The following is a 27,643-nucleotide window of genomic DNA, read 5'->3' on the forward strand; positions in this document are numbered from 1 at the left end:
TTTTAGTAATAAGTCCACCCATACGAATTAAAATCAAATACTCAAATTAAAGAATTGCTTCAGTTTAGGTTCTCAACTACTGTAACTCACTTGTGTTACTGAATAATTGTTTAGTAGTAGCATATATACAAGATAAATTATGACAGATTAGTAGTAGTATTTATACAAGATAAATTATAAATTATTTTTCAATAAGCTTATGCACTTCCCAGGAGACATTTACTGTAAATAAAGCACTTTATCAAATTACCATTTCTAAAGACCAATTGTAAAAGAGACACCTTGGTTAGCTAGGGGGGAAAAAAACTGTGCTTCTTTGTGGTTTTGAATTAAACATCACAAAAATAAATGCATACATTTTAAAAACAAACTTTTTTTCTAATAGTTTAATTGTATTTGAGCTTCATGCTTGGAGAAAAAATGTACTCACCTCTGTCTCAATGCCTTCTCTCTCCAAAGGCACTTTATATTTGCATCTTTATCATAATATAATTGAAAGGCAGCAGCCAGCTTCACTCTATTCTTGATTTTTATTGGTGTTTCAATATTTGCAACATAATTATCTAGACCAAATAACAATCACTGCCAATTTTGGAGCTGCTGTATTTATTCAATTTAAATTATCTTCTGCAAAATTACTAATTCTCATATTTAGTTAATACACTGAGAAAATATCCTAATATGAGGGACATGAGATTCTGCAGATGCTGGAAATCCAGAGCAACACACACACAATAGTGAAGGAACTCAGTAGGTCAGACAGCTTCAATGGAGGGGAATAAACAGACCAGAGACCCTTCATCAGGACTGGGAAGGAAGGGGTAAGATGCAAGAATAAGGAGGAGAGGAGCAGATGATAGGTGAAACCAGATGAGGAGGAAGGTGGACGGGTTGAATTGAGGTGAGAGGTGGAAAAAGCCTGAAGAGGAAGGAATCTGATAGGACAGGAGAGTTGGCCTCAGGAGGAAGGGAAGAAGGTGGGGCACCAGAGGCAGGTGAGAAGAGGAGGAGGAAAAGGGGAGCCAGAATGGAAAAAAGAGAAGGCAGGATGGAAAGTTACTAGAAGTTGGAGAAATCGATATTCAGATAGGAGGGAGATTCACACATTTCATTTGTTTTGTCACTCCATTCACCATCATGTTTGTTCAGGAATTCTTTTGAAAAGTCCCATTAGTTGGTTTGCTTAATCACTAGTCTTTTTGGTGCATAATTGTCAAACCATTTTCCCTGTGAGTTACTGAGACAATAGTCTTGATTTACTTAACATCAGGTCAACAGGAGATGGCATGGAACTTCAGATATAAACAAGTAGTGAGGTCATGGAACCGATACAGATTGAAGGGGAGGAGGTGCTTGCTCTCTTGAGGCAAATCAGAGTAGATAAATCCCCAGGACCTGACAGGGTATTCCCTCGGACCTTGAAGGAGACTAGTGCTGAAACTGCAGGGGCCCTGGCAGATATATTTAAAATGTCGGCATCTACGGGTGAGATGCCAGAGGATTGGAGGATAGCTCATGTTGTTCCATTCTTTAAAAAAGGCTCTAAAAGTAATTCCGGAAACTATAGGCCAGTAAGTTTGATGTCGGTGGTAGGTAAATTATTGGAAGGAGTACTAAGAGAAAGGATCTACAAGTGTTTAGATAGACAGGGACTTATTAGGGAGAGTTAACATGGCTTTGTACGTTGTAGATCATGTTTAACAATCTATTAGAGTTTTCGAGGAGGTTACAAGGCAAGTGGATGGTGTCTATGTGGACTTCAGTAAGGCCTTTGATGAGGTTCCGCATGGGAGGTTAGTTAGGAAGATTCATTCGCTAGGTATCCATGGTGAGGTAGTAAATTGAATTAGATATTGGCTCAATGAGAGAAGTCAGAGAGTGGTAGACAGGGATCAGTGTTGGGTCCATTGTTATTTGTCATCTATATCAATGATCTGGATGATAATGTGGTAAATTGGATCAGCAAATTTGCTGATGATACAAAGATTGGAGGTGTAGTGGACAGTGAGGAAGGTTTTCAAAGCTTGCAGAGGGCTTTGGACCAGCAGGACAAATGGGCTGAAAAATGGCAGATGACGTTTAATACAGACAAGTGTGAGGTGTTGCACTTTGGAAGGAAAAACCAAGATAGAACATACAAGGTAAATGGTAGGGCACTGAGGAGTGCAGTAGAACAGAGGGATCTGGGAATACAGATACAAAATTCCCTAAAAGTGGCGTCACAGGTAGATAAGGGTAGTAAAGAGAGCTTTTGGTATGTTGGCCTTTATAAATCAAAGTACTGAGTATAAGAGTTGGAATGTAATGGTGAGGTTGTATAAGGCATTGGTGAGGCCGAATTTGGAGTATTGTGTGCAGTTTTGGTCACCTAATTACAGGAAGGATATTAATAAGGTTGAAAGAGTGCAGAGAAGGTTTACAAGGACGTTGCCAGGATTTGAGAAACTGAGTTACAGAGAAAGGTTGAATAGGTAAGGACTTTATTCCCTGGAGTGTAGAAGAATGAGGGGAGATTTGATAGAGGTGTATAAAATTATGATGAGTATAGATAGAGTGAATGCAAACAGGCTTTTTCCAGTGAGGCTAGGGGAGAAAAAAACATGGGTTAAGGGTGAAGGGGGAAAAGTTTAAAGGGAACATTGGGGGGGGGGGGCTTCTTCACACAGAGAGTGGTGGGAGTGTGGAATGAGCTGCCAGATGAAGTGGTAAATGCGGGCTCACTTTTAACATTTAAGAAAAACTTGGACAGGTACATGGATGAGAGGGATATGGGCCAGGTGCAGGTCAGTGGGACTCGGCAGAAAAATGGTTCAGCACAGCCAAGAAGGGTCAAAAGGGTGTTTCTGTGCTGTAATGTTCTATGGTCATCTTCTGTATCCAGTGTTCTTGGTGCGGTCACTTCTATGTCAATGAGACCCAACACAGATAGAGGGACTGCTTTGTTGAGCATCTTCACATTGTCTGCAACAGGCAACATTTTCCAGTGAGTAAACGTAGCCTCCCATACTGCCACGATGAGGCCATATTCCAGCTGGAGGAGCAACATCTCATATTCCATCCCGGTAGCCTCCAACCTGACGGCATGAACATCGATTTCTGTAACTTCTGCCAAATTCTCCCCCTCTTCTCTTTTTCCATTCCCCATTCTGGCTCCCCTCCTAACCCCTTCTCTTCTCCTCACCAGCCAAACACCACCCTCCTCGCCTCTCATCCTTCCCCTTCTCCCATGATCTACTGCCCTCTCCTATTAGATTCCTCTTCTTCAGACTTTTGCCTCTTCCACTTATCACCTCCCAGCTTCTTACATCTTTGTAGCAATGAGACCAATGTTGCCTTTGCTCAAGCAGCTCTCAGCTTTACACCCTGACCCTGTGATACAAGAGCTGGTGTCAGACCTGCATGTTGCCATCGCTATTCATAGAGTTCCACTCCCCACCCACTCACCTTCTCCCTCAGCTAGTCTCACCTATCAACTGCCAGGCTGTACTCCTTCCCCTTCCCTCCACCTTCTTATTCTGGAATCTTCCTCCTTGCTTTCCATTCCTGGTGAAGGGTCTCGTCTTAGCCTATCTCCATCGACGCTGCCTGACCTGCTGAACTCCTCTAGCATTTTGTGTGTGTTGCTTTGGTAATTTTTCTGATTCATGAATTATGGAAGAGTTTGGCATAAAGTTAGTCATTAAATATTAAACCCTGCATTCAGCAATACACATATTCCACTGTATAGACAAAGGTTTTAAGCATGATTGAGACTTTGCCTCTCCCCTTAGACACAAATGCTTCACACTTGCATAAAATGTGATTCATTTCGTACATTGTCCTGGTTGATTTACAAAATCTGCAGAATCTCCTGTGTTCGTATTTCAGCTATGAACTGGTTCACTGACCTTTCTATCAGGGTCCCACACAGCAGCCGAATGAGCTTCTGCATGTTCTCAGTACACAGCCAGTTCCAGTGGTTCTTCATCAACAAGCAGACAAGATCAAGTGCAACATCTGCCAAGACTGTTTCAGACCCCTCTGTCATAATGGAAATAGAAACAAGCACCATGTTCAATAAAAAAAAATCCAAAATTCAGATTTTTCACTATAATGTGCGCCTCAGGAAGCATTCATAGCCTATATATAATAATCACATTTAATGACTTTGTAGCAACAAACAAGCTACTGGAGGAACTCGGTGGTTGAACAGCATTGAGAGTTCTTCCTGCAGATTGCTTGTTGTTCCAGACTCTAGCATCATCAGTTTTTTGAATTTCTGCTTTAGTAATTTTGAGGTCTGTTTGTAGGGTGGCATGGTAGCATAGTAGTTAGCGCAATGCTTTACGCCAGCAATTACTGATCGGGGTTCAATTCCCACCCTGTACATTTTCCCTGTGACCACATGGGTTTCCTCCCACATTAGGATTAGTGAGATGCAGGCATGCTAAGTTGGCTCTGGAAGCATGGTGACGTTTGTGGACTGTGTGAAAATGTACTTCATTTGTAGTACGCTGTTCCAAAGAGCACTATGAGGTCATTCTTACCCTCGCCCTTGGGCTCTAAAAGGAGTCAACCTATAGCCTGGGAAGTGATGAACCCCTCTCCTGTTAGACTGTTTGAGGTAACTAATTTTTTATTCTTTCTTACTGCTCTTCTAATATTTGCATATCTGTGCACTCGTAATGCTACTGTGACACTATAATTTCCCTTGGGATCAATAAATTATCTATCTATCTAGTAAAGAATTGCATTTTTGTCAGCAATAAAATGGAATGTGGATCGCACCAGAGTGCTTTGCTAATGGTGTTCGTGCAACATGATGCAGATTGACCTTGAGTATATGACAAACTGTAGAAAGACAAGCAGATGCATTTCCAGAAGAATGCCAAGTATACTGATTAAGCAGGCAAATGGAATACACCCTGACCTTGAACTGATGCACAGTAGCATTCACTTGAGTATAAAGGAGTGACTGCTGTCTGTTTTCCTGAAGCTATCACCAGCTCACGTGGTGCTAGTCTTCCTTTGCAGCAAGTAAAATGAATGCGCATATGATTGATCCACTCAAGAGGTAAATATTGTTCGTTATAAAGACATAGCGAAAAGTTACTCGAAAACTGTCTCTAGCTCAATTCTTGAACTTTGCTGGTCCTTGGCACAGGGCGGTACTGTTCACTGTATGTTTCAATGTACAGTCGACCCTCCTTATCCGCAAGGGATTGGTTCTGGGACCCCTCGCGGATACCAAAAAACGAGGATGCTCAAGTCCCTTATTCAATATGTTGCAATGCGGTGGATCTTAGGACACAGCGGAACCCCAGACCTTATTTAATTTGTCTCAGTGCCGTGGACATTAGGATCCGCAGTGTTTCTGTTCACAAAAATAATCACGATCGAAAATAAAGTGGAAATAATAAAGCAATTGGAAAGAGGTGAAACGCTATCGGTCACTGGAAAAGCGTTAGGCTGCAGTTGGTCAACAGCCGGAACAATTTTTTTTGAATCTTTTTATTAGTTTTAAACAAACATAAATGAAACATGAATACAAAATGTTTGAGAGTACATAATAGTTTAAATAGACATTCAGATATGTAATAATAAAAATATATAACCTCTCAAACCCAGAACAATAATGAACAAAGAAGTAAAAAGAGAAAAAAAAGAAAAACCCCCAAAGAAAAGAGAAAAAAAAACAAAAAAAAACACTAACCAACATGGGCCATTGAATAATATTAAGTACATATACAGTAGTGCCAATAACTCCGAACCTCCATCCAATTGATTAAGGATAATATAAGTAAGGTTTAGGAAAAGACAATTCAACTCATGTGAAAATGTTGAATAAAAGGTCTCCAAATTTCACTAAAGGTTCAAAAACCACACTTCTAATTTTTTCTAAACTCAAACAAGAAATAGTTTGAGAAAACCACTGAAATACAGTTGGAGGATTAATTTCTTTCCAATTCAATAAAATAGATCTTCTAGCCATTAATGTAACAAATGCAATCATTCGTTGAGATGAAGCAGATAAACGATTATTATCCGTTATTGGTAAACCGAAAATTGCAGTAAAAGGATGCGGTTGAAAATTAATATTTAAGACTTTTGAAATAATACTGAAGATATCTTTCCAATAATTTTGTAAACAAGGACAAGACCAGAACATATGAGTCAATGAAGCAACATCAGAATGACATCTATCACAGGTTGAGTTAAGATGAGAATAAAATCGAGCCAGTTTATCCTTAGACATATGAGCTCTATGTACAACCTTAAATTGTATTAGGGCATGTTTAGCACAAATAGAGGACGAATTTACCAATAATAAAATTTTTTCCCATTGCTCAGTAGATATAGGACAATGCAACTCTTCTTGCCATTCCTTCTTAATTTTTTCTGATACATCTAACTGTAAATTCATGATCACCTTATAAATGATGGCTACTAAACCCTTTTGATAAGGATTAAGAGCTAAAATTCTATCTGTAATGTCCAATGGACATTCTTTCGAAAAAGACTGTAACTCATTATACAAAAAATTTCTAACTTGCAAATATCTAAAAAAAATGGATTTTAGGTAAATTATATTTATTAGATAGCTGTTCAAAGGACATAATGTTATCGTCCAGAAACAGATCACGAAAACATGTTATACCTTTTGTTTTCCATAAAAGAAAAGCTTGATCCATAGATGAAGGCCGAAAAAAATAATCAGATGTTATAGGACATGATAAAATAAATTTATTCAAATCAAAAAATTTACGAAATTGAAACCAAATTCGTAATGTATATCTGACTATAGGATTAGTTATCTGTTTATTCAATTTGAATAAAGAAAAAGGAAGTGAAGATCCTAAGATTGAAATCAATGAAAAATCTTGCACAGATTTACATTCCAAATTTACCCATTGTGGGCAAGTAGCTATAGTCCATTCTTGTGTCCAGAATATTAAATACCGTATATTGACTGCCCAATAGTAAAATCTTAAGTTTGGTAAAGCCAAGCCACCCTCCTTCTTAGGCTTCTGTAAATATTTTTTACCCCATCTAGGATTTTTGTTCTGCCACAAGTAAAAAGATATTTTAGAGTCAATAGTATCAAAAAAAGCTTTAGGAATAAAAATTGGTAATGTTTGAAATAAATATAAGAATTTAGGTAGTATCATCATCTTAATAGCATTAACTCTACCAACCAATGACAAAGATAGTGGAGACCACCTAATAGCAAGTTGCTTAATTTGATCAATTAAAGGTAAAAAGTTAACTTTAAATAGATCTTTATGTTTTTTTAGTAATTTTAATACCTAGGTAAGTAAAATGATCTGTAACAATTTTATATGGTAAATGTTTATAAATTGGAACTTACATATTTAATGGAAATAGTTCACTCTTGTTAAAATTCAATTTATAACCAGAAAAATTACTAAATTGAGCAAGCAAAGACGAAATAGCAGGGATAGATTTTTCAGGGTCAGATATATATAATAACAAATCATCAGCGTACAATGATACTTTATACGTCCTCTCCCCACGGGTAATACCCAGAATATTAGGTGATTCACGAATAGCTATAGCCAACGGTTCTAAAGCAATGTCAAATAGTAAAGGACTTAAAGGGCAACCTTGCCTTGTACCACGAAATAGCTGAAAAAAAGGGGATCTTTGATTATTGGTAAAAACCGAAGCTAAAGGTTTATGGTATATTAATTTAATCCATGATATAAATTTTGAACTAAAATTAAATTGTTGCATTGTAGTAAATAAATATGGCCATTCAACTCTGTCAAATGCTTTTTCAGCATCTAAAGAAATAACACATTCTGGTATTTTAGATGAAGAAGTATAAATAATATTAATTAATTTTCTAATGTTAAAAGATGAATAGCGATTTTTAATAAATCCAGTCTGATCTTCAGAAATAATTCGAGGTAATATATTTTCTAATCTAATAGCCAAAATTTTACTGAAAATCTTAAAATCCGTATTTAGTAAGGATATAGGTCGATAGGATGCACATTCAGTAGGGTCTTTATCTTTTTTAAGAATTAAAGAAATAGAAGCTTCATAAAAAGATTGTGGTAGTTTACCTACACTTAATACATCCTCAAAAATTTTACAAAGCCAAGGAGAAAGTATAGAAGAAAAAGATTTAAAAAATTCTACAGGAAAACCATCTGGACCAGAAACTTTACCAGAATTCATTAAAGAAATAGCCTTTTCTATTTCAGATTCCGTAATAGGTGTATCTAAAATTACATTATCCTCAACAGTTACTTTTGGAATATTCAATTTCCTTAAAAATTCATTTATTATAGAAGAGTCCTTAGTGAATTCTGATTGATATAAGGAGTTATAAAAACCTTCAAAGGCTCTATTTATCTCTTTGTGATCGATCGTCAGAGTACCATCTTGTTTACGAATTCTAGTAATCTGTCGTTTATCCGAAACAATTTTCAATTGGTTAGCCAATAATTTACCAGACTTATCTCCATGCATATAGAATTGAGTTTTTGATTTAATTAACTGACTTTCAATCGAAGAGGATAATAATAAACTATGTTCCATTTGAAGTTCCACTCTTTCTTTATAAAGTTCTTTACTAGGAGTCATTGAATAAATTTTATCAATTGCTTTGATTTTATCAACTAATGTTAATATTTTAGAATTAGTTCGTTTCCTAACTCCAGCAGAGTATGAAATAATCTGTCCACGAATATATGCTTTAAAAGTATCCCACAAAATTCCACTAGAGATCTCTACTGTAGAATTTGTTGCAAAAAACAAATCAATTTGTTGTTTAATAAAGTTAACAAAGTCTAAATCCTGCAATAAAATAGGATTAAACCTCCAAAATTTACTATTGATATACGAATCTGTTATTTTAATAGATAACTTCAGAGGTGCATGATCAGATATGGTAATACAGTCATATTTACAATCAGTAACATCTGTGAGTAAATGGTGATCAATGAAAAAGTAATCAATTCTTGAGTAATTATAATAAACATGGGAAAAGTATGAAAACTCTTTATCATTAGGGTGTAGAAAACGCCAAATTTCACAAATAGCTGAATCAATCATAAAAGAGTTAATAAGAGAAGCCGATTTATTCGGAAGAGTTTGGGTAGGCTTGGATCTATCCATCACAGGGTTTAAACAACAGTTAAAATCCCCACCCATTATCAGTCTATATTGATTCAGATTAGGAAAGGACGTAAATAAGCATTTAAAAAATTCAGGACAATCAGTATTTGGAGCATAAACGTTAACTAAAACAACTTTTTGATTGAAAAGTAGACCAGTAATAATCAAAAATCTACCTTGTGGATCTGAAATTGTTTCATGATGTATAAAAGAAGTTGATGAGTCTATAAAAATAGAAACACCTCTTACTTTGGCTTGCGAATTTGCGTGATACTGTTGGCCCTTCCAAAACCTAAAAAAACGTTGACTATCCACCTTCCTTACATGAGTCTCCTGCACAAAAATAACATTAGCATTCATTCTATGGAATACTTTGAATATTTTTTTCCGTTTGATCGGATGATTTAAACCATTAGTATTCCAAGAAACAAAATTAATAATCCTATCCATATTGACAATATTTATTGCAGTTAACACATAAGTTTAAAAAAAAAGTGAACTCATGGACCCGGAAGAAGGAAGTGAGTTCAAGGAGAAACCGGAAGTCACAGCACTGCAACCATTTTTGTAGTTTCATATAGGCCCATGAAATAAAACTATGCAAAAAGCAAGCAAATAGAAAAAAAAGAAAAAGAAAAATCCCCCTCCCTCCACCCTTGAAACCCCAGAAAAAAGCCAAAAAAAGGCAAGCAGGCAATCTAATACTAAAATTACCCCCGTGTCTCAAGACGGCAACTCAGACAAAAAAAATTGAAAAAAATACAAACAACCCATATTATAAGAAAGGATTAATATAACAAAAGTTAAAATATAAAATTAGTATTATATATATAACAAAAGGGTTAAAAAAATTAAATTGATAAAACCCATAAATAAATACTACTAAATTAGTATTTTAAATGAGAGTTTAAAATTTTCAAACTCATCAAAACGGATATGACGTTCCAAGAACTAAAGTCTGTCGGGAAGAAGAAACGCCATTTTATTATTTTTTTTTTAAAAATCTTACTTTTTAAATGTTAAAAATATAAAAAAAACTTATACAAACTTTAAAAAAGGAACCTTAATCAGTTATTTTCAAGGTTAATAGATTAGTATAATATAAAAAAATAATAAAATCAGAATTTTACAATATATAAAAAATACATGTCAGCCATACCTAAAAAAAAACATCATTCTGTAAGAGATCGAAATTTATAGACTAATTATTACATTAGTCACTGCGATAGAGTGTCATTGATCCAAAAAACTTTGAGCATCCGCTGGAGATTTAAACAGCCGAATAGCCCCGTCTTCAGAAGTAACTCTCAAATGTGCTGGAAATAACAGCGCTTGCTTGTAGCCTTCCTGGTGAAATTTAGACATAACCGGTCTAAAAGCCATTCTTGCCCTTAAAACTTCAGGGCTATAATCTTCCAAAATATGAAATTTGAATTCTTGAAAGTTAATCGTACCCTTTTTCCGAGCGGCTTGAATCAGTCGCTCTTTGATATGAGGGTAATGGATCTGGAGAATTACATGCCATGGTTTGTCTGAATCAGAATGATAGCGAGAGACACAGTGCACGATCGATTATTGGAGGAGAGTCCAGAACTTCTGAACCGAAAACATCCATTAGAAGTTTAGAAAAGATAGCGGTAAGATCACCGCTCTCAAACTTTTCCGGAATCCCAATTAGCCGAAGATGTTGTCTTCGAGAGCGATTTTCAAGATCAATAATTTTAGATTTATAACGATCCATCCGTTGAGAAGTCGAAGCTTGCTCTTGTTTCAAAGTTTCGATAATATGTTCTTTCTTCCAAGCGGCTTCTTCAAGTACCAAAATACTTGCTTGTTATTTTTGTAGTTCCAGTGAAAGCGTTTTAAGTTCTCCTTCGAATGATTTTAAACGCTCATCAAACGCAAAAAGCTGTTCGGTAATTTTTCTCTCCAGACCCGCAAATTTATCTTCTATAAGCTTTACAATAGTTTCTAAAGTTATCGGTTCTTTCCTCTGTTTCGATTCTTTTGCTTTAGACATTTCAGCGAGTTGAAAATAGATCGAATAGTTAAAAAGAAAAATTCTATATATTTAAACCCCTTTAGAATAAGTAAAAAAAGATCATTTAAGGGGTGTTTGTAGGTTAAAAAGACGTAAAAGGTTTGGAGCAAAGCCAAAAGCGGTTTACTCCATAAGCGCCATCTTGAGACCTCCAACAGTCGGAATAATTTTAAAGGATAAAGTGAGAAAGGCCCTGCCCCGATGAAAGCTACAATTATTACTAAGCAATGCAGTGGTTTAAGTATTGCGTTTTGGGGTTTTGAGTTTTTGATCCTCCACATCAACCAGACACAGATGGAGAGCGGGCTCGGGAGCGACCTGTCACTGGATCGAACTCAGGAACTTCTGTTGCTAAGCCCGGCGCTGAAACATATGTTCTTAAGTGTTTTATATGCATAGAAAGGTAAGATATATACTATATACTAAGACAAACGTTTGACTAACTGATGCTAAATAACACCGGATGTACCTGTTCCGACTTGTTTAGTAAGAGAACTTCCAATTTTTTTTTGGATCCTGATCCACGATAACTTACGCACATCCTCCCGTATACTTTAAATCATCTCCAGGTTACTTATAATACCTAATACAATGTAAATGCTATGTAAAATAGTTGTTATATTGCATTGTTTAGGGAATAATGACAAGAAAAAAAGTCTCTATATGCTCGAACAACAAGTGCTGGAAGAGCACTTCTGGGTTTTCTCAATTCGTGGTTGGTTGAATTCACGCATATGGAACTCGCAGATAAGGAGGGCTGACTGTACATAGAAACCTAGAAAACCTACAGCACAATACAGGCACTTCGGCCCACAAAGTTGTGCCAAACATGTCCCTATCTTAGAAATTACTAGGCTTACCTATAGCCCTCTATTTTTCTAAGCTCCATGTACCTATCTAAAAGTCTCTTAAGAGACCCTATTGTATCTGCCTCCACCACCGTTGCCGGCAGCCCATTCTACGCACTCACCACTCTCTGAGTAAAAAACTTACCCCTGACATTTCCTCTGTACCTACTCTCCAGCACCTTAAACCTGTGTCCTCTTGTAACAACCATTTCAGCCCTGGGAAAAAGTCTGGACTATCTGCACGATCACTGCCTCTCATGTGACAAATAAAGTTAATCTAATCTAATGAAATACTGAATTTACTTGTGAAGGATGTAATGCAAAGTTATTGTGTAATATAGGCACAAATAACCAATATATTTCAAAGTTGGGACTTGATTTGCCAATGACATCATGAGGAACTCACAGCACAGAAAGAACAGAGGATCAACAAAAGGAATATCTTAGAAACAAAGTTATTGACAGACCTTTCCTAATTTATGACTTTCAGACAAACTCATGCTCTCATAGATGACCAGTTGGTTTAGCATGAATAAACAGAAAAGGATTAAAATAAAAGAGTACAAAACTCTGATTGGCTTTATGCTTCTTGTGAGTTAAAGGATCAGCTGGCTCACCCGAAACCAATGGAAATTGTAAAAATGCAGCAACAGTTATAGAGATGCACTTGGAATGTATTTTATGGTCCTTGTCCAGATTAGGATTTATTAAAGTTATGAAAGTGTAAAGTGTCATGTGTCGAAATCAGAATTTCTTTCATGTCAGGTTACATTTTGTAGAGTAGTCAAGTTAAACTGTTCTTGGTTCTAATTAAGAAATGTGTTAGTCAAATCCCTGTGTGGAACAGGGCACAATGCTCTCTTCTTGCTGCTGTCATCAGGAATTAGAGTCAGAATCACCTTTAATATCACCGGCATTAATCATGAAATGTTTTTTTTTTCCCCCCCGACAGCAGTACATTGCAAAACATAATCATGAAAAAATATAAAAGTATATATAAAAATAAATTAAATAAGTAGCGCAAAAAGAGAGAAAGAAAAAAAATTGTCAAGTAGTGTTCTTGAATTCATTGTCCATTCAGAAATCTGAAGGTGGAGAGGAAGAAGCTGTTCCTGAATCATTAAGTATGTATCTTCAGGCTCTTGTACCTCCTCCTGGATGGTAGCAATGAGAAGAGAACATGTCCTGGGTGATGGGGATCCTTCATGACCGTTGTCACCTTTTTAAGGCATCACCTTTTGAAGGTCTCTTCGATACTGGTACAGGAGCCTCAGGTTCAGGAACAGCTATTACACCAGGCTCCTACACCAGAGCGGATAACCTCACTCAACTTAATACTGAACTGATTCCACAACCTATAAATTCACTTTCAAGGTCATTATAATTTAAGTACGTAATATTTATTACTTATTTTTTATCATCTTGATTTTTTTTCTTATATGTATTTACACACTGTCCATCTTTGTTTTGTGCAATTTTTCATTGTTTCTACAGTGTTTATTTGTATTAAGTGTGAATTGTTTGTTCATTATGTGCCTGTCAAATAACGTAGGCAATCATCATCCTTTCTTGACCATGATTGTTATTGGCAATTTTTTTTTATTATAAAAACAGAAGTGGTTTGCTATTTCCTTCTTCTGGTCAGTGTCTTTACAAGATGGGTGACCACAGCCATTATCAATACTCTTCAGAGATCATCTGCCAGGTAACAGTGGCCACTTAACCAGGACTTGTCATTTGCACCAGCTACTCATACGACTTCATGTCCCACCTGCTTGGCCGCCCGATGGGTCACAACTTACAAAGGTGACCTCAGACTTGTGGAGGAAAGGAGCATCTTACACTTCCTTTGGTAGAAACCTATCTCCACCCTGCCACCAATTAGTGTGAATGCTTGCAAGAAAATGAATTTCAGGGCAGTATATGGTGACATGCAAGTACTTTGAACTTTGAGCACATCCTCTCCACTGATTCTTACTGCAACTTTCAGATGGAATATTAAACAGATATTTAAAAATCACAGACTGATACAGCAGGCTATAAAGTAACTTTTTGTTACCAAATCCTTACTTTCTCTGACTTCGATAAACTTTAAAAGCACCCTCCCCCCCACCCCCGTTTCCGCTCATTCTTTCAGGTTTCTTGTTTTGTGAGAAACAAGAAAAAGAAAAATTAAATTAAGAAAATTACCATTAAGAAAAAGAATCTCAAGGTTGTATAATCTATACATACTTTGACAATAAAATGTACTTTGTACTTTGTCTTTAAAAAGCGGAGGTCACTTCAAATGCAGGTACACTTTGCATCTCATCTCTCATATTTTTTTACATCAGGGAGTGTTGGCATAAACAGTACAAACCATTTTACTTTAACACACAAAAATTCTGGAGGAACTCAGCAAGTCAGACAGCATCTACGGAGGGGAATAAACTACCCACACATTGGGCTGAGAAACATTAACTATTTGATGCTACCTGACCTGCTGAGTTTCTCCAGCATTTTGTGTGTGTTGCCCTGGATTTCCAGCATCTGCAAAATGTCTGGTGTACCTGACTTATTTTATTGGGTCACATACCTTAACCAAAAAAGAGTTAATGTAAGTGATTTGTCTTTCTTTACTTCAGTCTAACATGGTAATTAATTTCTTGTATTTTAAAATTTGAACCTTATAATTTGGTAAGATTTTTTTTTATCTACTCCAGTCTATTTGAACTATTTATAAATGTCTTCATGGGGGGGAATTTTTACATATTTCGAAAATCTTAGCCACAAAAAGGCAATCGGCGATGTGAGATCAGGGTAAAAAGGATCCACCTCCTGAGGTTTCTTCACCACTTACAGCACAGACAGCCTCTTCAGAGGATGCAGTTGACCCTCTCCATGTGGCTCAAGGTAACAATGGTAAATTGGATCCAATACAGTCCAGCCCATTGTAAAACTATTTGGAACCCAAGATCATGATGAAGAACTATAAAATACATGTTTTTTTTATAGAAATTTTCTAAATCTAACTCTAGATACAATAAACATATTGTTCTAATAATACATTTATGACCAATGAATTAAAACAGTAAGTTTAATTATCATTCAACCATGTATACCTAAATGAAACATAATTCCTCCGGGTGCCAAGGTGCAAAACACAGTACCTACAGTCACAAAAAGCACATATAGTTACAATAGCACATACAGTCACAACAGGATATAATCTGATTGCTTTCAGGCAGTAGTGTGGTGATCTTCAAAAATTTCAAATAAATTTATTATCAAAGTACATGCATGTCACCATATCCAACCCTGAGATTCATTTTCTTGGAGGCACATTCACTAAATAACCATAATAGAATCAATGAAAGACCACACCAACAGGGTGGACAAAAAGTGTGCAAAAGACAACAAATTGCACAAATACAAAAATGAAAAAATAATAAATAAATAAACAAATAGACAAGCAACCAATAAATACTGAGAACATGAGATAACGAGTCCTTTAAACTGAGCCCATAGGCTGTGAGGCAAGTGAAGTTATCCTCTCTGGTTCAAGAACCTGATGGTTGAGGGGTAACAACTGTTCCTGAACCTGGTGGTGTGAGTCCTGATGCTCCTTCCTGATGGCAGCAGCAAGAGAAGAGCATGGTGAGGATTCCTGATGATGGATGCTGCTTTCCAACAACAGCATTTCATGTAGATGTGCTCAATACTGGGGAGGGCTTTACCTGTGATAGACCGGACCATATCCACTACATTTTGAAGGATTTTCCATGCAAGCACATTGATGTTTTAAACTGACTAGTAACAAATTAAACAAATTCACTGGGTGTAGTCCGCATTAATTTTTATTACCAGTTTCCTGCTACCTCTCATATTGGTGATAAATTTTAAAGTCACAGCCGTCATCTGTGAACTCCGTACCTCTCTCAGGGGGCTCATAAATTCTACAAATGAATCACCAAAAAATGAAGATGGAGGAAAATTTCAAGTAGATTTTGTCAGCAAAACACTTTACTCTAAATGTTTTTACAAGCAGTAACAACCTAAACTTAGTGGCCACTTTATTAGGTACACTTGCTCATTAATGCAAGTATTTGATCAACCAATCATGTAGCAGCAACTCAATGCATTAAAAACATGCAGCCATGGTCAAGAGGTTCAGTTGCTGTTCAGACCAAACATCAGAATGGGAAAGAAATGTATTCTAAGTGTTTTTGACCGTGGAATGATTGTTGGTGCCAGATGGAGTGGTTTAAGCATCTCAGAAACTGTTGATCTCCTGGGATTCTCACAGACAAGTCTCCAAAGTTACAGAGAATGGTTCAAATAAAATCTAGAGAGTGACAGTTCTGTGAGCAAAATCACCTTCTTAATTAGAGAGGTTAGAGGAGAATGGCCAGACTGGTTCAAGCTGACGGGGAGGCAACAGTAAATCAAGTAGCCACATATTACAACCGTGGTGTGCAGGAGAGCCTCTCTGAACACTCAAAACTTTGAAAAGGATAGGCTACAGCAGCTGACGACCATGAACATACACTCAGTGACCACTTTACTAGGTACAGGAAGTACCTAATAAAAGTGTCCTCCGAGTGTAGTTACCATTGGACAGTGGAAACAAAAAGTGTTAAAACAAGTTTTTTTTTAAATAAAGACCAATTTTAATCTTTCTTTAGCTTTGAAAATACTTATTAAACTCCCTGTATAATAACTAACAATGGAGGAAATTTCATGACTACACTTATTTTAATTAGATCATTCTGTGTCAACACAGAATTTGGTATGGACAGTGCTGTACTTCCACCTAGTGGAGATCTGTATATTATGGGTACTCCCGAAGGCAACCTGAAAAAATAATTCTAGGCTTTAACAGGGTGATTTTTGTTTTTTTTTATTGTGTTTTTCTAGCTCAAATCTAGCAGTGACATCCAATTTTATGAGGCTGCCCCCTACAAATAGCAATATGCTAACATTACATAAATTGATGAAAACTTGCGACATTATTAACAACGAAACACAAGATTCTGTGGATCAAAGTTCAAAATTCAAAGTTAATTTATTATCAAAGTACATATATGTCACTGTATACAACCCTGAGATTCATTTTCTTATAGGAATACTCAATAAATCCAATAACAATAACAGAATCAGTGAATGACTGCACCAACTGGGCAGACAACCAGTGTGCAAAAGACAGCAAACTGTACAAATACATAAAAGAAAGAAAGATAGAAATAAGCAATAAATAGAGATCATGACATGAAGAGTCCTTGAACGTGAGTTTTTAAGGTGGTGGGAACAGTTCAGTGATGGGGAAAGAGAAGGTGAGTGAAGTTATCCCCTTTGGTTCAAGAGCCTGATGGTTGAGGGGTAATAACAGTTCCTGAACCTGGTGATGTGAGTCCTGAAGCTCCTGTACCTTCTTCCTAATTTCAGCAGTGAGAAGAGAGCATGGCTTCTTCCTAGCATGATGCTAGAAATCCATGTACTTATTAATGCAGCACACACAAAACGCTGGAGGAACTCAACGGGTCAGGCAGCATCTATGCAAATAAATAAACAGCTAATGTTTCGAACCAAGACCCTTCATCAGGTCCTGATCAAGGGTTTCTGCCCAAAATGTCGACTGTTTATTCATCTTCACAGCTGATGAGCTCCTCTAACATTTTGTGTGTACTGCATTAATCAAAGAGCTGGGTTACACAAGATACCTCCTTGCTCTTCTTTGAAACAGTTCCCAAAGATCTTCAACATCAATGTTCAACAGAGGTTTAAAATTTCATTTTAAAGTTGACAGCTTAACGAGCACAACATATCCTGTGCAATGCACCATAACGTCAACTAAACCAGCACACCGCTGGCATCACAAAGAAAGAATGACAGCACATCTACTCTCTTGCATAGATTCAGCATGCCAGTAAAACTTTGACAAACCTCTACAGATGCACTCTTCTGTGCATCCTAACTGGTTGCATCCATTGAATGCAGGCAAACGGGATTAATGTAAATGGGCAAAAAAAATGTCAACTTGGAGTTACTGAGCTGAAGGGTCTGTTTCTGCACTATACAGCTTCAAGACAATGAGTCAAAGACCTGTTTTGTAACAGTCAGTTATGGACCATGTGGAGGATATGTAGAAATAAAACCAAAATCCTTCTCAATAATGCAGCTGGAGGAGAAAGAATGTGTTGGCATTTCATGTAGCAAGCAAACGAGATTGTTAAGAATGATCACGAAATAGTAACACACAATGTTTTCCTTATTAATGAGCTGTCACATGTTTAACCTCAAAAACAAGAAACACCCAGATTTCTGGAAGATCCACAATGGGACACTATCCTTTCCCCAATTAATTTTAATGGTTCATGTGTTGATGTGTGCAGAGCTGGATCTCTGAACAGAACATATCAACAGACTCATTGTACAGCATAGAAACTGGCCCTTTGGCCCTCTACGTCAATGACCTTTTGCCCAAGTACACTAATCCTGTCTGTCCACATTAAATCTATACCCTTCTATGCCTTGCCCGTTAGAATACCTTTCTAAGTGTCTCATAGACGTAATCATAGAGCACTACAGCACAGAAACAGGCCCTTCAGCTTATCTGGTCCATGCCAAAACTATTAACTTAGGTTCCTATAAGAGAAAGCATACAGTATACATACTGATCTTCGTACTCTTCACAGACATCCACAAAACAAGGGACCCCCATAGAATGAATGATAGAACATAAATGTCCCAAACACCCCCTCACCCTACAAAGAAGCAGCAGCAAAAGTATCAAACCCCCCACTCGTGCCAGTAAAAGCACTGACCACGCCCCCCACCATACAAGCAATAGCAAAAGCCCCCAGAGACCTTGATCCAAAACCCATCAAAACTACAGTCCCTAATCTGCTTAGTCCCATCGACCTGCAACTGGACCATACTCCTCCCTTCCCCGTACTTAGCCAAATTTCTCTTAAATAATGAAATTGAATCTTCATCCACCACTTCTGCTGGTGTTGTATAAACATCACCAACTTCTTTGGTGGCAAGTTCCTGATAACAATCTCTCTTCAAATACTTTTTGAAACTCCCTCCTCCCACTTTAAACCTGTGCCCTTTTGGTTTTGGGATCCTCACCACAGAAGGAAAAAAATCCTGATGTATCTACTCTACCTAAGCCCCTAATAATTTTCTATACTTCTATCAGGACAGATCTCAGCTTCCTACACTCCAGGGAACACAAACCCATCCTTTCCCCATAATTCACAAAGGACATAGAACAATACAGCACAACACAGTGCAGGTATTTTGGGGCAAATTTTAACCTATTCCAAGATCAAATTAACATCCTTCAATCAAGGCAATATTATGCTGAATCTCCTCTGCACTCTCTCCAGTATAAGCACTTCAGTCTAGAATGTGGCAACCAGACAAAAGTTCAAACTAAATTTATTATCAAGGTACGCATATGTCACCATATACAACCCTGAGATTTATTTTCTTGCAGGCATTTACAATAGGACAAAGAAATACAACAGAATCAATGAAAAGTGATTAATGCGCAAAATAAATAAATAACACTGAGGACAGGATAAAGTTGTAAAGTTGCTAAAATAAATAAATAGTAGATAGATAGGCAGACAGATACTGAGAACATGCGTTGCTGAGTCCTTGGAAAGCAAGTCTGTAGCATGTGGTATCAGTTCAGAGTTGAGGTGAGTGAAGTTACCCACACTGGTTCAGAAGTCTGATGATTGAAGGGTAATAATTGTGTCTGAACATGGTGGTGTGAAGCCTGAAGCTCCTGTACCTCCTTCCTGGCGTTAGCAGCGATTAAAGAGCATGGTCTGGTGGGGTTCTTGATGATGGATGCTGCTTTTTTATTGCAACACTCCTTGTAGATTTGCTCAGTAGTGGGGAGGGTTAAGTGCAGTCTAACCAACCTTTTATAAAGTTGCATCATAGTCTCCCAACTTTTGTACTCTGTGTTCTGACCTATAAAAAGCAAAGCAGCCCTTCTTCACCACTTGGCACTTTCAGTGAAATAGCAGGTTCCAGTCTTGACACCAGTCAAGGGAAACAAAGCAAAATATCGAAATAGCAAACACGAGGAAATCTGCAGATGCTGAAAATTCAAACAACACACATAAAAAGCTGGTAGAACACAGCAGGCTAGGCAGCATCTACAGGGAGAAATGCTGTCGACGTTTCGGGCCGAGACCCTTCGTCAGGACTAACCGAAAGGAAAGATAGTAAGAGATTTGAAAGTAGTGGGGGGAAGGGGGAAATGCGAAATGATAAGAGAAGACTGGAGGGAGTGGGATGAAGTTAAGAGCTGGAAAGGTGATTGGTGAAAGTGATACAGAGCTGGAGAAGGGAAAGGATCATGGGACGGGAGGCCTCAGGAGAAAGAAAGTGGGGAGAAGCACCAGAGGGAGATGGAGAGCAGGCAAACAACTAAATATGTCAGGGATGGGGTAAGAAGGGGAGGAGGGGCATTAACGGAAGTTGGAGAAGTCAATGTTCATGCCATCAGGTTGCAGGCTACCCAGCCGGTATATAAGGTGTTGTTTCTCCAACCTGAGTTTGGATTCATTTTGACAATAGAAGAGGCCTTGGATAGACATATCAGAATGGGAATGGGACGTGGAATTAAAATCTGTGGCCACTGGGAAATCCTGCTTTTTCTGGCGGACCGAGCGTAGGTGTTCCGCGAAACGGTCTCCCAGTCTGCGTCAGGTCTCACCAATATATAAAAGGCCACACCGGGAGCACCGGTCACAGTATACCACACCAGCCGACTCACAGGTGAAGTGTCGCCTCACCTGGAAGGACATCCCACTCTGGTCTTCTACCTGCTCTGGATCTCTTTATTGCTAATTGCCAATGGGACATCAACTATCTCGACTTCACCACACCCTGTTCCAATTCCAACCTCACTCCTTCCGAACGCTCTGCTCTCCGCTCCCTCCACACCAATCCCAACCTCACTATAAAACCTGCTGATAAGGGGGGAGCTGCTATTGTCTGGCGTACTGACCTCTACCTGGCCGAGGCACAGCGTCAACTCTCTGATACCTCATCTTATTCACCCGTTGATCATGACCCCACGAAGGAGCACCAAGCCATTGTCTCTTATACCATTACCAACCTTATTAGCTCTGGGGATCTCCCACCCACTGCCACAAACCTCATAGTTCCCACACCCCGCACTTCCCATTTCTACCTCCTACCCAAGATCCACAAACCTGCTTGTCCAGGTAGACCTATTGTCTCAGTTTGCTCCTGCCCCACTGAACTCATTTCTGCATACCTTGACACTGTCTTATCCACCCTTGTTCAATCTCTTCCCACCTATGTTCATGACACTTCTCATGCTTTGAATTTTTTCAATGATTTTAAGGTCCCTGGCCCCCTCCGTCTTATTTTCACCATGGACGTCCAGTCCCTATACACCTCCATCCCCCACCGAGATGGTCTCGAAGCTCTTCGGTTTTTTTTGGATTCCAGACCTAACCAAATCCCCTCTACCATCACTCTCCTCCGTCTAGCGGAATTAGTTCTTACTCTCAATCATTTCTCCTTTGGCTCCTCCCACTTCCTCCAAACCAAGGGTGTAGCCACAGGCACCTGTTTGGGTCCCAGTTATGCCTGCCTTTTTGTTGGCTTTGTGGAACAGTCCATGTTCCAAGGCTATACTAGAATCCATCTCCCTCTTTTCCTTCGCTACATCAACGACTGCATTGGCGCTGCCTCTTGCACGCATGCTGAGCTCGTCGACTTCATTAACTTTGCCTCCAACTTTCACCCTGCCCTCAAATTTACCTGGTCCATTTCCGACACCTCCTTCCCCTTTCTTGATCTTTCTGTCTCCATCTCTGGAGAAGGCCTATCTACTGATATCTACTATAAGCCTACAGACTCTCACAGCTACCTGGACTATTCCTCTTCCCGCCCTGTCACTTGCAAAAAAGCTATCCCCTTCTCACAATTCCTCAGTCTCCGCCGCATCTGCTCTCAGGATGAGGCTTTTCTTTCCAGGACGAAGGAGATGTCTTCCTTTTTTAAACAAAGGGGCTTCCCTTCGTCCACCATCAACTCTGCTCTCAAACGCATCTCTCCCATTTCCCGCACATCTGCCCTCACCCCATCCACCCGCCACCCCACTCGGGATAGGGTTCCCCTTGTCCTTACCTACCACCCCACCAGCCTCCAGGTCCAACATATAATTCTCTGTAACTTCCACCACCTCCAACGGGATCCCACTACCAAAAACATTTTTCCCTCTCCCCCCCACGCGACTCCCTTGTCCACTCGTTCCCCCCCATCCCTTCCCACCGATCTCCCTCCTGGCACTTATCCTTGTAAACGGAACAAGTGCTACACCTGCCCTTACACTTCCTCCCTCACCACCATTCAGGGCCCCAGACAGTCCTTCCAGGTGAGGCGACACTTCACCTGTGAGTCGGCTGGTGTGGTATACTGTGACCGGTGCTCCCGGTGTGGCCTTTTATATATTGGTGAGACCCGACGCAGACTGGGAGACCGTTTCGCGGAACACCTACGCTCGGTCCGCCAGAAAAAGCAGGATTTCCCAGTGGCCACAGATTTTAATTCCACGTCCCATTCCCATTCTGATATGTCTATCCAAGGCCTCTTCTATTGTCAAAATGAATCCAAACTCAGGTTGGAGAAACAACACCTTATATACCGGCTGGGTAGCCTGCAACCTGATGGCATGAACATTGACTTCTCCAACTTCCGTTAATGCCCCTCCTCCCCTTCTTACCCCATCCCTGACATATTTAGTTGTTTGCCTGCTCTCCATCTCCCTCTGGTGCTTCTCCCCACTTTCTTTCTCCTGAGGCCTCCCGTCCCATGATCCTTTCCCTTCTCCAGCTCTGTATCACTTTCACCAATCACCTTTCCAGCTCTTAGCTTCATCCCACTCCCTCCAGTCTTCTCTTACCATTTCGCATTTCCCCCTTCCCCCCACTACTTTCAAATCTCTTACTATCTTTCCTTTCGGTTAGTCCTGACAAAGGGTCTCAGCCCGAAACGTCGACAGCATTTCTCCCTATAGATGTTGCCTAGCCTGCTGTGTTCTACCAGCACGTTGAGTGTTGTTTAAAGTATCGAAATGTTGGCTTGGCAATTTCAGTGTACTAAATAATCTGCATCAGTGCAAAGCCAAAAACATTATAACAATAATGTAATTGCAAAACTTAAGTATTGAAAATTGCAGTAGTGGTGCATCTGCTTGAGACAAGTATGACATTAATGTGGAAAGGCAGATGCACAGGTAGCCACTACACAGTCTGTGACATATCAGGGTCAGGGTCTAATGACATGGAATGCAAGATGACTGGGGACCCCACACTGCTGCAGCCTTCCTCACTATGATTTTGATGTGTCATCATCTTTTGCCAGCTCCACCACTGAGGTCTTGGTTGGATCACTCTTTGTCTGATTCAAAATAACTCTACAGAAGGGTTCTAAAAAGTCAGCTACTATGTGTGTTTCTCATTTGGAATACACCCTTCATCAAGACTGGTAAAGTGGGAAACAAATTTTGTTCAGTCATAAAAGGGAGGAGGGGAGGTGGTTGAGGAAACTAAGAAAATGGTTGTGATAGGGTGGAGACCAAGACTGCCCAAATGACACAGGACCTTAAGAGATTCTGCAGATGCTGGAAGTCTAGAGCAACACACAGAAAATGTTAAGAGGAATTCAGCAGGTTAGGGAGCATCTTTTGAGAGGAATAAAGAGCCGACATTTGGGGCCAAGACTTGATCTCGGCCCAAAATGTCAACTCTTTAATCCTCTCCATAGATGCTGTCTAACCTATTGAGTTCCTCCCAGCATTTTGTGCATGTTGAACAGTACCTTTGATCTTTCAAGTTAATTGAGCAGTTAAAGAAAAAAAATATTTCCGAACTAGTTGCAGAACAGAGCAATTGCTGGAGAAACTTTGGACCAAAGAGAATTTTGAAAAAACCATAGAAACATAGAAAATAGGTGCAGGAGTAGGCCATTCGACCCTTCGAGTCTGCATCGCCATTCAGTATGATCATGGCTGATCATCCAACTCAGAACCCTGTACCTGCTTTCTCTCCATACCCCCTGATCCCTTTAGCCACAAGGGCCATATATAACTTTTTGTTAGGGATTGGGTATCATTGAAGAAGTGAAAAATACCGAGTTAATGTTTCGGGCAATCCTTTTATTTTATTTTGAGATGCAGCACAGAACAGGCCCTTCCGATTTAACCCTAGCCTAATCATGTGACAATTTACAATCACCAATAACCTAACCAGTATGTCTTTGGACTGTGGGAGGAAACCAGAACATCTGGTGGAAACCCACATTGTCACCCACCAGAAGGAAAGTACAAACTTGTTTATAGAATTGAACTCTGAACTCCGATACCCCGAGCTATAATAACATTATGCTAACCATAGTGCCCTAATCCTAAGGTCAGCACTGATATAAACAGCAAAGGATGTTTTTTGAGCTGTTCCACATTGCACCCCAAAGCTACAACATTCATAAACAGAAGATGAAAAATCCATCTGCTGATGAAGGGCTTTGGGCACAAATGTCAACTGTTTATTCATTTCCATAGATGCTGCCTGACATGATGAGTTCCTCCAGCGTTTTGTGTATGTTGCTCTGGATTTCCAGCGTTCACAGAATCTCATGCTTAAGATGAATAATATTCCTTCTATTTATAGTGGATTTTGTTAACAGTGCAGGAACCAGACAGAGAGGCTATAAATGATGGAATTCTCTCCATAAAGCTCTCCACTGCTTTAACTTCCTTACTACATTCAGGATGCTTCCTAAAGCCCATCTCTTGGTCTAGCTTTTGATCATCCAGACTAACATTTATTTATGTATAATCCAGAGTAATACACACAAAATGTTGGAGGAACACAGCAGGCCAGGCAGCATCGATGGAAAGGAATAAAGATTCAATGTTTTGAGCATGATGAAGGGTCTCGTACTGAAACGTCAACTATTTATTCTTTTCCATAAGTGCTGCCTGGTTTACTGTGTTCCTCCAGCACTTTGTGTGTGTTGCTCTGCATTTCCGGAATCCCTTGCATTTGTTTTTGTATCTCCGTTTCACATGCTTGTTGGAATTGTCTTTGGATGGTTTGCTATTTTAAAGGTGCGGTATAACAATTGTTGTCAAGTAAATACAAAGCAACACCAAGTGAGTAGTCAGGGTCAAATGCTTACCAGAACTTAGGTACTGGTTGGAAGATGGCTCACTGCTTTGCAGCCTCTTGTCCAAGGAACCATATTCTTTAGCTGCTTCACCTTTTGTCGCTCTTCCCTTCAAGTTCTGTTGTGTTCTTCCCAGCAGCTTTTCTTGTTCAGAAATAAAGTCCTCCATGCTTGCTATGGAAAGGCCTTCTGATAACTGCATAAAAACAAACGATCACTTAGTAACAAGATCAAGTAGTCTTTTGGATACGTCTTTATATTAGCTTTGCATAACGAGATGGAGCAAGATTTGGTTTGGTCAGTTGAAAATCTACCATAGTGCTGGACCTTACAGGGAGAGGGAGTATTTATTCCTATGAATTAATTGAAAGCAGGTGATCCTCCAATTTTCTACATCAACAAATTAGGTGAGTTAGTAAGGCAATACAGTATGATGCATTTGAGGAAAGTTAGCGTAGTAATTATAAAGAAGATGAATACCTTTTCAACCTCAATTTTGTTTTTTTATTTTTAGTAAATTGTTAACAGGTTTTGAAATTTTTCTTGAATTTTTCTTTTGATTTGACATGATGCACACAATATTGTAGATTAGCTCAAAAAGTCCTATTTCAATATATTTTTAATTTAGAAAATGAGACGGCAAAATACAAAAACAGTTGTGAGGGCTGAATACTTTTTCAAGGCACTGTATTGTTCCTGCGCTGAGGGCAGGAACGGGGTACTGATTGTGTATGATCAGCCATGATCACAGTGAATGGCGGTGCTGGCTAGAAGGGCCAAATGGCCTACTCCTGCATCTACTGTCTATTGTATATGTTTTACATAGAACTTAAGAGATCTACAGCACATTACAGGCTCTTCGGCCCACAATGTTGTGCTGACCATGTAACCTACTCTAGAAACTGCCTAGAATTTCCCCACTGCATAGCCCTGTTTTTCTACGCTCCGTGTACCTATCTAAGGGTCTCTTAAAAGACCCTATTGTATATACCTTTACCACCGCTGCTAAAAGCGCATCCACGCACCCACCACTCTCTGTGTGAAAAACTTACCTCTGATATCACCCCTGTACCTACTTCTAAGCACCTTAAAACTATGCTTCCTCATGTTAGCCATTTCAGCCTTGGGGAAAAAGCCTCTGGCTATCCACATAATCAATGCCTCTCATCATCATATACACCTCTAACAGTCCACCTCTCATCCTCTACCGCTCCAGGGAGAAAAGGCCAAGTTCACTCAACCTATTCTCATAAGGCATGCTCTCCAATCCAGGCAACAGCCTTGTAAATCTCCTCTGCACACTCTCTATAGTATCATTGCAAAATATAAGATATAACAGTTCTACATAATTTTGCTGAATATTTCCCCTCCCAAATTAATTTCCTTCTTCTGAAAAATTTGTAATGCCACCTGTGTTAAAATACAGAAATTAATTTTTAAAAAATACTAATGAGCTGCTTTATTATATTTCCACAAACTCACCATACAAAAAGAAAACAACATTATAACTAGTCCATTAAGACATGATATTATGGGCTACATATTCACAAGATAGCAGTTAAAAACTAGAACTCTCCTATGGGTGAATTAAGTTGATCTTTGATTTCACATACTCTCTTTAAACTCACTGGGCACATATTTCCCACATTCCCTTTAAAAACATCATGGTGCCATATATTGCACTCCTTTTAAACTCAGAGCCCTATTTTAAACACTACACTGAAACAAGAGTGCCATTGTAGCAAACTGTTTACTAAAATGCTATTACAGTTTAGGGAGTCAGGGTTCAGAGTTCAATTTTTGGTGCTGCCTTAACAAGATAAGAGTTTGTGGTATTACAGGAACAATACAAGCATGGATAGAGTATTGACTGACTGTCAGGAGGCAACAGTGGGAAGAAAGGGAGTCTTTTCTGATTGGCTGCCAGTGACTAGTGGTGTCCTGCAGGGGTCAGTGTTCAGACTGCTTCCTTAAATATTACAGTCGGCCCTCCTTATCCGCAAATTCAACCAACCGTGAATTGCGAAAACCCATAAGTGCTCTTCCAGCACTTGTTGTTCGAACATGTAGAGACTTTTTTCTTGTCATTATTCCCTAAACAATGCAGTATAACAACTATTTTACACAGCATTTACTTTGTATTAGGTATTATAAGTAATCTACAGATGATTTAAAGTATACAGGAGGATGTGTGTGGGTTATTGGAAGTTCTTTTACTAAGTCGGAACAGGTACATCCAGTATTATTTAGCGTCAATTAGTCAAACATTTGCATTCATATATAGTATATATTTTACCTTTCTATGCATTAAGACACTTAAGAACGCATGTTTCAGTGCTGGGCTCGGGAAGTTCCTGAGTTCGATCTAGTGACAGATTGCTATCGAGGGTGCTCTCCACCGTGCCAGGTTGACATGGAG

General features: G+C 38.9%; 1 protein-coding gene across 1 annotated transcript in view; it reads right to left on the reverse strand.

The window, feature by feature from the left end:
* Window positions 1–27,643, reverse strand: part of LOC132385210 (sorting nexin-19-like) — a 196,741-nt gene that overhangs the window by 143,755 nt on the left and 25,343 nt on the right. Inside the window, exons 7-8 of the mRNA XM_059957124.1 lie at window positions 25,237–25,420; window positions 3,888–4,020 (exon numbers count right to left, since the gene is read on the reverse strand). Of these exons, the coding sequence (XP_059813107.1) occupies window positions 3,888–4,020; window positions 25,237–25,420 (317 nt within the window). The remainder of the gene's footprint in view (window positions 1–3,887; window positions 4,021–25,236; window positions 25,421–27,643) is intronic.

Source organism: Hypanus sabinus, chromosome X2 (assembly GCF_030144855.1).
Source record: "Hypanus sabinus isolate sHypSab1 chromosome X2, sHypSab1.hap1, whole genome shotgun sequence".
Lineage (NCBI taxonomy): Eukaryota > Metazoa > Chordata > Chondrichthyes > Myliobatiformes > Dasyatidae > Hypanus > Hypanus sabinus.